Consider the following 13362-nt stretch of genomic DNA (forward strand, 5'->3'; position numbering starts at 1 on the left):
TTCTTAATATTCCTAATATATAATTTACAGATTAGCATAGGTCATTAGAATAGGTCAAAAAGAATAAAAACATAAGATATATTAGTCTTTATTATAGAGCCATAATATCATAAATTTTTCAGTAAGATCTGATTTAAGTAATTAAATATAATTTAGATAGTAAATTATCTATATTATAATAATTATTAATTTAGAATGAAAGATGCGTTTCAATTGTTTTTTTTTTAGTGGTCTTAATTGATGACTATGGCTTTGGCTTATATTAATATATATATTTATTTATATATGAATGTGTGAACAGAATAATGGAAATTTATATGAATTAAATGAAAAACCTAAGAACTTCAATAAATGATTTTGATTTTTTTTTGATATTGGAAAAGTTGTTTAAATCGTCAGAGGATTGTATGGAAAGAGTACATCTTCGCTGTAACGATCAAGTGTTTGGAGAGTAAGCGTCAAAAGTCGGTAATTAGTTCTTAATTCTAGTTAGGTGAATAAGTTAACATTCTACGGATTAATAAAGTCTGTTTTTGGTGTACCAGTACTGTTTTAGTTGGAGCGATTGGGCGCTTCGAATAGATTTAAAAACGTGCCAAACACCAGTGAACACTTAAGTGAATGAGTATCTCACCGTCATTACTTTAATAACAACTAAATTGTTTTAAATTTAAACATATTAAATTAAATAATTATTTTTTTTTATAATATAAAAAGTAAACTACAGACTTATATAACAAGATCTAATTCAGTTTCGTTCTCCTTGACACAGACTGCTGCTGTTATCTACTATCAACGATTATATAAGGACTTATTAATTCATTTTTACCAAAGACCATGAGTGGATCCCTATGGAAAGTTTGCAATAAAAATTTACAACAATTAATATTTAACACCTAATTTATATTTATAAAACCTATAGTATTTAACTTATATTCAATATTATAATACAGGGGAGAAGGCATATTACATATATATTATTGACGTTTTAATTTGTGTAAAATATTTTAAATCTATAAATCGTATATATAAGTACTACCAAATATGAATTGTGTTCTGGCACTTGTTTTAAGTACGTTATATATATTTTTTACGCCAGTATACTTTCAAATTTATATTGGATTCTTTTTAGTTTTTGTAATATTTGTGGTGCTTTGTTAATTCTGTTCTTACACAGGTAGGCATGATTTCTAAATATTTTTATGAAAACCGGTTTTACGGTGTATTGTTTAGGAAGAAACGAACAATACCTAAAACACGCTTTCCACATTTTCATATTTTTTTTACAATGTCCTTTAAAATTTACTAAATCCTTTAACAAAATCTTATAAAATTATTTTCATTTTCCTCTTTATTAAGTAAGAAATTTATAATTGTATAATCAGTTAAATTTTCTAGTACCTTCTTGTAGAAAATTAAATATAAAATATTTATTGAAATGCACTTTACTCTATAGGTTTTTTTGTTAGAAAACTATAAAAAAACTAATACTTACGAATGATATTGTGCTTGTATAAAATTAAACTCTTCTTTGATGCGTTCAAGTGTATCGACGATGGTGAACTTTAAGGGTCCCTGGGGTGGTGGTCCCTTTAATTATGAAGAAGAATTTTAATAAACATTTAAATCACTAATTTATTTATGTCACTATATGCACTTACCCCAGCCGAAGGGTGACGCACCGGTGCAGGATACATTTTATTAACAAAATTTTATTATTTTATTTATATATTATAAGATATTACTTTGAGCACCAATTTTAAAATAAAAATTATACTTATTATATTTAAAATGTTTATTTTATTTTAAATATAATTGATGCTACAACTCCACCTTCTTTATACTGCAGATTATATTTAATACCGCTGGTGTTGTTTTTCTTGCAATCTTGTCGCGTCTTTCCTGTCGTAAATGCCTGCCACCCTGCCTATTTGACTGAAGACTTGGCTTCAATATATTTATGTACTTGCTGCAAAATTATAATGAATTTCATTAAATAACATTATAGTCATTATTATTGTAAACTTTTCAATTGTTTTTATTTAATACTTTTCAAATATTATTTGTTTTATTCAATTTTAATATTTTGCACAAATTTTTTTCTACTTTTCTCGCTTGCTCGGTGCTCTTTTCCGTATTTTCTTTTGCATGGTAATACGTAGAATTGCACACGCACACATACTAATCTTTTCGTTGTTCTTCTGTTGAAGCGAGTTCTTTTATGATTAAACTAACGAGTGCTAACGCATAATATTAAGCAGACTAGCATAGTTGCATTTTTAGCCTAAAATATCATATAGTTTTAAATTGCACTTTTTCGATAATACTTTACATTATTACATAAATATATTATTTTTTTCATATATATATATTTAACTAATAAAATTCACTTTATATTTTTATATTTAGTTTCAATATATGTGCAACACCAAAATTAAAATTATGTGCCACCACCACACAGAAACTGGCCATCTACAAATCCAGCGAGCAAATGTAAAATAAATTCAAGAAAAAAAAGAGATAAACAAAAGCAATTAAAATATAATACCAATTTTGGTGGTATTTTATATGCACCGCAACGCAATTACACAAAAATATATATATTATAACATTTTTCTTGTAATATTTGCATCATATTTATTATAATTAAACTTTAGTATTTAAAATATTTGGCAAAAGTTATTTAACTCAATTGTCAAAATTTATAGCACTTCTTTCCATGCCGTTTTTAATCTACTCGTTGGTATCTGTGATGCCGTGAATTTTTCTCAGAATTCATACACTCAAGCGCGGGTCACGCATACACTCGCACAAAACACGACTCCACGCTACTTATTTATTTTACTTTGTTGCGTCCTACTATCTTTCGCCGAGATTTGCGCTTGAAAATATATTGAAATCAATTTTAATATTTCTTTTCAATTCATATTTTTTCTTTAATAGTTCGTTATAATTATATTCTTAATAGATTATTAATTAAACAGCATATAGTTAATACTTATTTTTTATGTTTTTTAGTAATTTCATTTTTCAAAAAAATAAATTTGTGTAACTACACAAAATTGTGTATATTTTCGCTATTCACTTTTGTTTGTACTTCTGGAGTTGTATTTTTTTTTCGCTATAATACATATGAATACACGCACCTTTAATATTTATATATACACTTTAAGAATGTTCTTAACACATTACTCTTAATACAATTCATTATTTACACATTTCGAAATATAAATTAATATATTCAAAACCCTTCATATGTCTCATTTTCCCATTTTATATCAAAACAAAATGAATTATTTTAGCAATGGCCGACTTTGCATCGTTGAAGTAATTAGGCAGTGAATAGAAAACAGTGAGCAAAGGGTGTCTTCAAGAAAAACAAATTTATGCAACATTTGCTGCATAATTATCTATGCACCCTGTCAGCTATAAATAACAAAAACGCCGAATATATATTATACTTTCTAATAAGTATTTAGTATAAAAATAACAAATTATTTTCGTACCATTAACTATTATACATTATATTAAACTTCAATTGTTCAATTATATATATAATTAATTTTAAATTGAAAACTGGTAATTCAAAGACTCATAATGTATTACATTGTGTCCTAGCCTTTTTATAGATAATATGTTTGAGTCGAATTTAGTTGATCTGCTTTATTTGTGTTAGTGCTAGAACTCGTTAGTTGTGTCAATTCAGTCTTCATTGTACTCTGACGAAATTGCTCAGCTGCCAATTATCCAGATAGCAGACAGTTCATATATTTTGAAATATATTTAATTAATATGAATTAATATTTTGAAATAAATTTAAATTTGTTACAATATCAACCACATATAGCAAAATTAATTTCGTCTGTTGGGAAAACGAATTTTAGTATCACAGTTTTAAATTTAAATCCATTAAATTTTTATTGCGCAGGGACTATACTAGCAAGCTTTTGGCAAGTAGCTCAAATTTTGTTGTAACACTCTCATCTTTTTACTTACACATACAAATTTTTGGAAATTTGAGATTTGCTTGCCTAAAAATTGTAATAAAAATATTCAAGCAATTTGACGTTTCTTCTAATATGAGCAGAGGCACGAAAGTGAGTGAATATAATAAAAGCAAGTGTTTTGATTTATTTTTAAATGTTTTTATTTTTTATGTGTTACATTTTTATCATAAAACTTTAAGAAGTTTTTTCGAAAAGTAGTGAACTGCAATAACAAATATTCTTTTTTATATTATTTTAATTAATTGAATTTTTGGCTGACCATACATCTGTTTTGAGTATTGCTAAACACCCATCATAAGTGGTCTTGGAATAATTTTTTGGGCCGCAAGTACCAGGGATTGAACTCTTGCACTGCCAAATTTGAAGCTTGGAGTCAGCGTTAATTAGACAATTGACCCAAAGCCGTACTTGACTTTTATGTTCGCATATTTTTCTGGAGTTTTATATATATATATATATATATATAAGAAAATAAATAGTGTATATTCAAACATTTGTACTTTATTTTCGTTATATATTTTAGGATTTGAAAATGACCAAGCAGGAGCGGCTTTTAAAATTTATTGACCTCTACAAATCGCATGAAGAGTTATGGAACATTGATTGCAAAAATTATAGACGAGTAGACTGGAAGGAAACAGCAATGGCTATGATTGGCGATGAAGTAAACATGACTGCAGAAAACGTCAAAAAAAGAATTAAGTCAATACGTACAACATATACAGCCGAAAAGAAAAAAATTGAGAACAGCATTAAAGCCGGAGCAGACGGAGATGATATATATCAACCATCTTTGTGGTGGTATCCACATATGAGTTTTCTGGACGCCTCCATAAACCGTCGGGCGATCATGAACAAAACAGATTTACTTGACGTAAGTTTTTTTTATTATGTATTAAATAATAATTTTAAATCAATAGTTAATAATAACCCATTGCTTAACCCATGGTTAAAATTATTTTTTTTATATTCGACTATTTAGGTCAATTAATTAGGTTATCAATTTGTAGATTTAATGACTTTTTGATATTTTGTCACTAAAATCCACTGCTGAAAAGCTGAATTAGTTGGCAGCTCGTGCACGAAGAAATGCAATGTTTGTATCAGCTGATATAAGATTTCTGCAACGTTTACAACGAAAACCAATTTGCCAACTCAATTTTAAATTTCTTTTTTGTTATAATATGCAGTTATAATATAAATTGTAAAGTGGAGATATAAATTTTTAAAGAGAAATTCGTTGATAATTAGGAAGTTTAGTTTGATATAAGTTTAGCAAATTACAAAAATAATACACATGTGTTACGTATGATGACAGCAATAGAAAATTTTGATAAATTGGTGACTAGGAATAAACCGAAATTTGATATTTGAATCTACCATTAACACAAATAAACACTAAATGTGGACCTATTGACACTAAAAAAAAATGATTCTATGTTATTGCACATTTGCCAGTTCTAAAGTGCTAGAATATCAAGTACTAGTGAGCAGATGAGAAACATTCTCTATATATAAATCTACCAAACACTTGCTAATTTCGCGTTTTTGTCATACATTTAATGTAAATTCATTCCAATCTTACATTTTGCATATTCTTTCACATAGACTTTATTTCAAACTGCAAATTTTATTGAGATGGTCACCTTATGTAACTGCATTTGTTTTTGTCGGAATTTCTAAAATCAAGCCAAAAAAAATTAAAATAAAAGTAACTGAGCTGTTATCCGTTTAATTATATTTTTAATGCTGATATAAATGTTTATGTTTTGACATTCCATTTTGTAAAAAATAATTATGCTTCTACATATAAAGTGCATATACGATACGTTCCAACCAGGTTGTAAACTGATATACGTTGTGTGTAGGTCGCGTTCACATACTTTGACAAGTTCGTTTGATGTACGACTATTATTCTATTACATTGGAGCAGCTGACATATTGTACTACTAATATTCAGTAAAATAACTAGTTGACTCCATTTAAAAATATTAGTTAAGTTGTCACTATCGAGATTGAAATATGTCGGGATTTTTTAGTCGACAGTTTCTGCGCGATTTTATTCATTTATATGAAAGTTTTCCAGCATTGTGGCAAATTAGTTGTGATGAATATAAAAATAAAGATTTAAGAATGACAGCATATAAAATGCTGCTAAGCAAGCTAAAACAAGTGGAACCTGAGGCAAATATTGAAACAGTTAAGAAAAGAATTTGCAATCTGCGTACAGTTTACCGTAGGGAACTAAAAAAAATGAGACTTGGTGAAAAAAAGCGTGTTGTCTATACGCCAACTTTATGTTACTTTAAAGATCTCGATTTCTTAAGGAACGTAGAAACGCATCTTAGAAGAAGTTCAAACTTTAATATTGAAGATGAGGAATGTTTGGAGGAAGTAAGAAAAAACAAATTAAACTATTTACGTTTACGTTCAATAGTTTATTGAATTTTGAATTCTGTTGGAATATAGCGAAAACTGTTACTTTTTTGGTTTCTTTTATATCAATATAGTTTTAAATTTCTTTTTGATAAATATGTATGTTTTATAGAGCAATATTTTGAGCTAGAATGCTTAATTTTAAAGGACTATTGTTGTTTTTATAAATAAAAATTTAACAAATTTGTAGACTTTTGTTGTCATAATTGTACAACTTGGTTGCTATGTTAATAAGCGTTTTAGAAACTCAAAGTTATATTAAATTAGTTCAAATATTGCTCTTTAGAGAAGCGTTTGTTTTCCCAATGCTATATGATCTGTGCAATTATTATTATAATTACTCATCTTGCAATAAATAAAATATTTTAAAGATACAAATGAAAATGAAATGAAAATTTATTTTATACAAATGTTCTAAACAAAAAGGGAGAACCACAAAACAATAAATACGGGGAAAAACAGTTCTCATTTTTTTACAAAAATAACGAGTCAAAGCGTATTAAAATTAATCTGTTAGATTTCATATGCTACTTTAAGACTTTGAAGATGTTTTCTTTATCTTTACCCTTTCAGCGTTGTATGCTATATTAGGGTCTTTTTTATCAAAATTTTCATTTACTATTATTGTAACAATCGCTTAGAGCTTCATTGAAGAATATAAATATCAAAACCAAAAAAGAAATTGTCATTTCCATTGTGCTTAAATCTGAGCGAAGAGAGAATTTGTCTTTAATATTAAAATATTTTAATATGTTAATTTTGTTTATATTCTGTCGAAAATGTTATGTATACATATAAAGTTAGTTTTTAGTGGTAATATAAAACTTAAAGTTATATTAGTTAAATTTTGACAATGTTGTTGCAAGCAATTTAATTTTTTGTCAAAATCATAAATTTTTATTTGTGAGATACAAAAATCTTGCCAAACTCTAGCTAGTGTAGATACCAAGTGAGTAATGCAATTAAAATATGGCATGAGGCACACAGTTTCTAAAAATAAATATACATGCACAGTTGCTTGAGCGTGTCTGAGCCATTTGTGTGAGCGTGTATTGACTAAGCCAACACGAGCGTAACTCAAAATGATAATATATTTTAGTTTGCATAAACGGTTTGTACGTGTGTGGCTGCCTCGCTTGGAATTGCTATATATCTGACTGTAATTTTTTTTTGAATTTTGTTATCAAAAAAATATGGATGATCAGAAATTTTGGTCTGCATTCATTGAATTATATGAACAATTACCATGTTTGTGGAAGGTGAAAAGCATGGAATATACTGATAAAGTTTTAAAAAGTGAAGCTTACTCGAATCTGGTTGACTTTCTACAATCAAAATATACTGATGCGGATAGAGACTTTGTAATAAGAAAAATTAATAATATACGCACAAATTACAGAAGAGAACTGAATAAAGTAAGAGAAAGACCAGCTACGGGAAATACACCAGCTTACGTACCAACTCTATGGTACTTCAAGAAACTGCATTTTCTTGCCGACCAAGAAGAAAGTTGTAAAGGCTGGTCTTCTCTAGAAAGTGAAAAAACCATGAATGCAAGTATTAAATTTTTCAGGATTACTGTTTAGAAAAAGTAAAAAACTTACAAATTCACCTTTCCCCAACACGAAATACAACTACAACGGGACTTATTACTAATCTTATTTTTTACTGGAACCTATTCTATTCTTTACAAGATTAAAATTTTGAAATAAATATATTACAGACTTGAAGAAACAGGCTTGTCATGTTATTGAGTAGCCACTGAGGCATTCAAGTTGTAAAAATAATTTAAACGGTTTTTATTATGTTTATTGTCTCTATTAACTAACTGTGAGATTTCTTCATAACCCCTCTCTACGCTTTGACTGGATTATTGTTTATCACTTCTTAAGACTAAGCAATAATTGACCTCAGATCTGCATAGCTCTCCGAGGAGCCTGTAACCATTTTGAGATTCGATAACGCGCTGTTGGTTAGCCTGTTAATTTTCGTAAATATTTTCAGGACTCTATTCTTTATGTATTTTTTAATCGAATCTTGAGGTGCCTGAGGATGTTCTAATATACATAAATAACGATATTGGTAAAGTGTGGGTGTGTTGAAATTTACGATTTCACGATGTTTATACATTATGTTTGAGATGAGCTAGGGATTTATGAAGTTAATGTTGCTTTATAGTTGGTTCCTGAGCTGATCAAATAACGTTATCTATTGCTTATTCTTTAAGGAACTAATGGTTTTAAGCAAGATTAATTTAGAAGAATTTTAATTTAGTTCATTAGTCTTATGGTTAAAGTTCCTTTATTAATGCCAATACTGACATTATAGGGCTCAGAGTTACTACTGAAATTATGAAAATTTTTCAATAGTTTAACATATTATATTCATGATATATTTTTCAAACTAATAAAAATTTTTTTAAATTATTTTTAATTTTAGAATTTGTCACCACCTTCAAAAAAAAAGAAAACCCGCGAAGACAAAATGTCAACTTACGAAGAGGATGAACCGATCCAACTTGCAGTAACAAAACTACAGGAAAATGCTACTGATAACGATCCTCTTGCTAAATCATGGGCCATGCAATATAACGAAATGAACAGCCGACAAAAAACGCTTGCACGTAAAATTATTTCAGATGTGCTATTCCATGGCTGTATGGGAAATTTGGAAATGTCTCATGCTATGAAAATTCAATCCATATTTTTACAACCGGCAGTAAGACCAAATATGGAAGAAACGACAGATTCATTTGAAGTAACCTATTTAACTGACATGAAATCACCGATAGACTATTGAATTTACCAAAAAATAATAATAATTTGTATTTATTAAGCATTATAATTTGGTAAGAATGTAAATATTACCTGTATAAGTTGTGTTAATGTACATATGTATGTGTTTTTCTTAAATATTGTTTATTTAAAATAAAATAATGCGGTTAATTTATTTTTGAATATAAGTCGGAATAAGATTATTATCGAAGCAGGAACAGTTTTTTTTTGTAATAGAGACAATCATGTATATATGTATATATCATGTATATAGTTCATAAGCGTGCACGGCACTTGATCGATCACCTGGACAAATTAATAATGGAAATAGAAAATAACGAAATAAAACTGTCCGCTCCTGAAATCAAGTAAAGTGTATTGAGTTGTTGATATTTTTCCTAATCGTCTAACTAAAACTAATGTTCTATACAACTTTTTTGTGTAAACAATCACAGAAAATAATTTAAAACTTGTTGGAACATAGTTGATAACATTTTTATAATTTTTATAGTCACATATCTTATATTACACAAATTTGTTTACAATTACTGATAAAGTTTAATATACAATTTAAGTTAATATAATTTAACTAGTAATAAAGAGAAATGTCTCCACAATTTAATTTGAATATATAATTCTTATTGATAAATAAATGATAAGGATGTAAGAAATGGAGCAGAATTAATTCGGCCTTATCTCATGTTTTATAATTGCATAATATATACTGTGATCTTTTTTTTTTTTTATATTTAAATCATTTTTGTATTAGCTCCATTTAATATTCATACTATGCATAATATGTATGTAATATAAATGTAATTATATGTATTTAATGTCGTAAGATTTTTATATTATATATATTTATAGATAATTTATAAATTATAATATTTATATGTTAAAATCTAGAGCAATTAAACGCCCAACTATAATTCATACTACTACTTTAGTTGAAAATTTATTTTAATTAGGAACAGACGCTATTTCTATATTTTAATTATACATAATACTGCAACAAAACATTAATTAATAATGTTTCTTGAATACATATAGATTTCATTTATTTGGAGCACTTTTAATAAAATAAATTATAAAATAAAATTATAGAAACAAACATATGTGTTTAGTTATTAGGATTTCAACCGAGACTTAATTGCTTACGATTTCTAGCAGTTACTGACTCAAAACAATTTTAAAAATTTTAGGAAATAAACGATCGACTAACTAATATGTATTCAACTTATATTTAAGTTTTTAACTATGAAATATATTTGACATCACATTTTATTTTCGAAATAAAATGTAACAATTTGAATAACGAAATACCGATACTACAAATTAATTTATCGTAACTTATTTCTACAACCAAATATATAATTTAAGAATATTTGTACTCTATTTGTGTAAAAATTGCTCCTAGCTGCCTTTTCTGCGCGTTGCAAGCGTAGCTGGCGTCTATATGGCTGCATACTTATACTAGCTTTCTGGTAAGAAAAAATACCAGCCAGAAAGAGCCAAATTGTCAATTGTGGCCAAAGCACTTTTGTAAAATAAAGAACTGTGCTCTCAAGCTAAAAATACAATACATTTAGAATTAGTAATTAAAAAATATTTAATATTACAAAATAAATATACCTGCCACATTAAAAAATCGCTAATTCGAGTTTCGCCAGAAGTGCGAAACAATAAATCAGGTTCTGGAGAATCTCGAGTATATAAACATTTGTCTAGCAAACACTCACTTATATCCTCGGCTTGCAATTCATCACCATCAAGTAATATTTTTTCTACAGCCTGTGTTATTTCGTCACGTGAGGTGTATGAAAAAGCAACATTCAAGAATAATTTGTTATTCTTTTCTGTTGCTATCATTGCATCATGTATTAATTCTTGTAAATCTGTTGGCAACAATGATAAATTCCCAATAACACGTATGCATACGCCTTGTTCCTTTAACTTATCTTTTTCATCAATCAATCTTTTAAATTTATCTCTTGCCAAATCAAACAAACCATTCACCTCCTCCTGGGATCGTTTGTAATTTTCTATACTAAACGCAAACGTTGTAACCTCGTTTATACCCAAATCCAAGCACCAACGCAGTACATTAGATAATGTATCGAATCCTTTGCTATGACCCTCAACTTTTTCAATGTGTTCTACTTTCGCAAAACGTCGATTTCCATCCATAACAAAGGCGATGTGTTTAGGTGTGTGCCCACCGGCTCGCAAAATATTCATACAAAACGTTTCGTACCAACGATATTTGTAGTCAGATACCCAAGTCATATTTGAACCGTTGCTTTAGGAACAATCCGTAATATAGTCTTATTTATTCAAAAAATCTAAATACTCTTCAATACTCTTCACATCAACTAAAAAACTACCAGCAAACCATTTGATAACACTTATTTTCTCTCTCAACACACTAGTAATAGTTTTAAATTGCTAGCTAGTTTCCTTATCTTTTTTCTCGAGATTCTAAAATAAAGATGCCAGATGTTAGTTTTTGTAACAAAAAAACTTTAATTAATTCTTTTGATACATAATTTGCTTATCCCTTATTTTATTCAATTCTTTCAACCATTTATTATAAATGCAAAATAATAATAAGTTTTATATAATTAATACTATATATGTTTAATGTACACCTAATTATTTGTAGTTATATATTTATTTCATTTGACAAAAAAAAGCATGTGCAAATGAATACAAAAAGTTCAGAGCTGTAAAATGTGTCCAAAGTCCGTTGGAAAATGTTATCCCATATTTTTTCTTAGACTTAATAAAAACTTAAAAATTACTTTAATAAGCATGAATACCATACAATTCATTATTTTTTAACATTCCAGAATTTAGCGTTATGGCTTCTAATTTATTGAATTTGTGACTTACGCTGTGTTAGTTGATAACATAGAAGATGTTTAAAAAAGTCAGTATATGTTAATTGGGGCCAAAGTGCTGTCTCAAAATAGATTATGCAATTTTTTTGCTACAAATATTTAAGGCAATAATTTAACATAAATTTAATTTTTAGAAAATGAAATTAAAATATCCCTGCCACATTAAGATATCGCTTAAACGAGTTTCTCCTGAAGTTCTTACGATCATGTCCAAAGGTTTTGAAATGTATAAATTCTGTTCTAAAAGTTTTTCATTTATGTCCTCGTCTTTCAGTTCCCCGTCTTGCTTTAATATTGTTTCAATTGCATAAGTAATTTCATCATGGGACGTATATGATAAAACTATATTAACAATAAGTTTTTTGTTTTGCTCCGTGGCTTTTACAGCATCTTTTATTGATTGTTGGAAATCGAGTGGTAGAAGACTTATATTGCCGATAACACGTAAGCATATACCCATTTCATCAAATTTTTCTTTTTCAATAGGTACATAATTAAAAAATTTTGTTCCTAAATCAAATAATGATTGGTTCTCATGTAATGATCTTTTAAAATTGGCTATACTGAAAATAATAAACGAAACTTCTTCAATTTTTAAGTCGTAACATAATTTTATAAAATTAATTATTGATATAAAGCCTTTCAAGTGCATTTCAGTATAACTTATTTTGCTTTGTTTTCTTGAACGACGATTTCCATCCGTCATGAAACCAATATGCTTTGGCATATTACCACCAGCATTTAAAATCTTTATTCCTAGTTTTTCATACCATGTATAGGTATAATCTGAAAACCATATCTTACTGTTTGTACATTCCATTATTAATGCGTATAAAATAAAAAAAAACTAAAACTTTTATTAGTTGTTCCTTCCTTTGTTAGTATCTCAAGCTTACAAGTATGCTTACAGCTTTTCAATGCTTTAGTGACTAACATGAAAATAATAACATCAATTAAAAATTTGTATAATTTTTTATTGAAACGTTTAAAAATACCAGATGTGAAAAATTATTTTATTACTTAATTTATAGTATATAGTTATATAATTTATTGTATAACTATAGTATATAAAGTGATATATAATCGAACTTTTTCATTAATCTTATGTTTTGATCTTTGACTATAACGACTGTTTTAAAAGACAAAGCAATCCCATTATGTAAAATAGTTTACTGTTTTTGAGTAGCAGGACGTGTCAAGATCGTAATTTTCCTAGAAGTTTCTTTGTTCTTTCTACAAGGCTCT

The 13362-nt window shown here is 27.6% G+C and overlaps 3 protein-coding genes and 1 long non-coding RNA gene across 5 annotated transcripts; 1 reads left to right on the forward strand and 3 right to left on the reverse strand.

Annotated features, from left to right (window-relative positions):
- Positions 1 to 1492: 1492 nt before the first annotated feature.
- LOC119680726 lies at positions 1493 to 3350 on the reverse strand. 2 transcript variants are annotated; one of them, XR_005252483.1, is made up of 3 exons: positions 3147 to 3350; positions 1662 to 1969; positions 1493 to 1590 (listed from the first exon to the last, which is right to left on the reverse strand). It is a non-coding gene; the product is annotated as an uncharacterized LOC119680726 (long non-coding RNA). The 2 variants fall into 2 exon arrangements; XR_005252484.1 differs by lacking the exon at positions 3147 to 3350 and adding an exon at positions 2549 to 2943.
- Positions 3351 to 3637: 287 nt separating this feature from the next.
- LOC119680725 lies at positions 3638 to 9962 on the forward strand (the record flags this gene model as incomplete). Its single annotated transcript, XM_038093683.1, is given in 3 exon segments — positions 3638 to 4097; positions 4531 to 4881; positions 8883 to 9962. Coding segments are annotated over 3 exon segments (729 nt in total). The 5' UTR covers positions 3638 to 4079.
- Positions 9963 to 10345: 383 nt separating this feature from the next.
- On the reverse strand, positions 10346 to 11747 carry LOC119685329 (dehydrodolichyl diphosphate synthase complex subunit DHDDS-like). Its single transcript, XM_038099576.1, has 2 exons — positions 10850 to 11747; positions 10346 to 10785 (listed from the first exon to the last, which is right to left on the reverse strand). Exons 1-2 carry the CDS (start codon positions 11501 to 11503, stop codon positions 10558 to 10560), a joined length of 882 nt encoding a protein of 293 aa, XP_037955504.1. The 5' UTR covers positions 11504 to 11747; the 3' UTR covers positions 10346 to 10557.
- A 201-nt stretch (positions 11748 to 11948) lies between these two features.
- On the reverse strand, positions 11949 to 12673 carry LOC119685696 (dehydrodolichyl diphosphate synthase complex subunit DHDDS-like). The gene is made up of 2 exons (XM_038100053.1): positions 12272 to 12673; positions 11949 to 12206 (listed from the first exon to the last, which is right to left on the reverse strand). Exons 1-2 carry the CDS (start codon positions 12575 to 12577, stop codon positions 12090 to 12092), a joined length of 423 nt encoding a protein of 140 aa, XP_037955981.1. The 5' UTR covers positions 12578 to 12673; the 3' UTR covers positions 11949 to 12089.
- Positions 12674 to 13362: the final 689 nt, after the last annotated feature.

Source organism: Teleopsis dalmanni, chromosome 2 (assembly GCF_002237135.1).
Source record: "Teleopsis dalmanni isolate 2A chromosome 2, ASM223713v2, whole genome shotgun sequence".
NCBI lineage: Eukaryota > Metazoa > Arthropoda > Insecta > Diptera > Diopsidae > Teleopsis > Teleopsis dalmanni.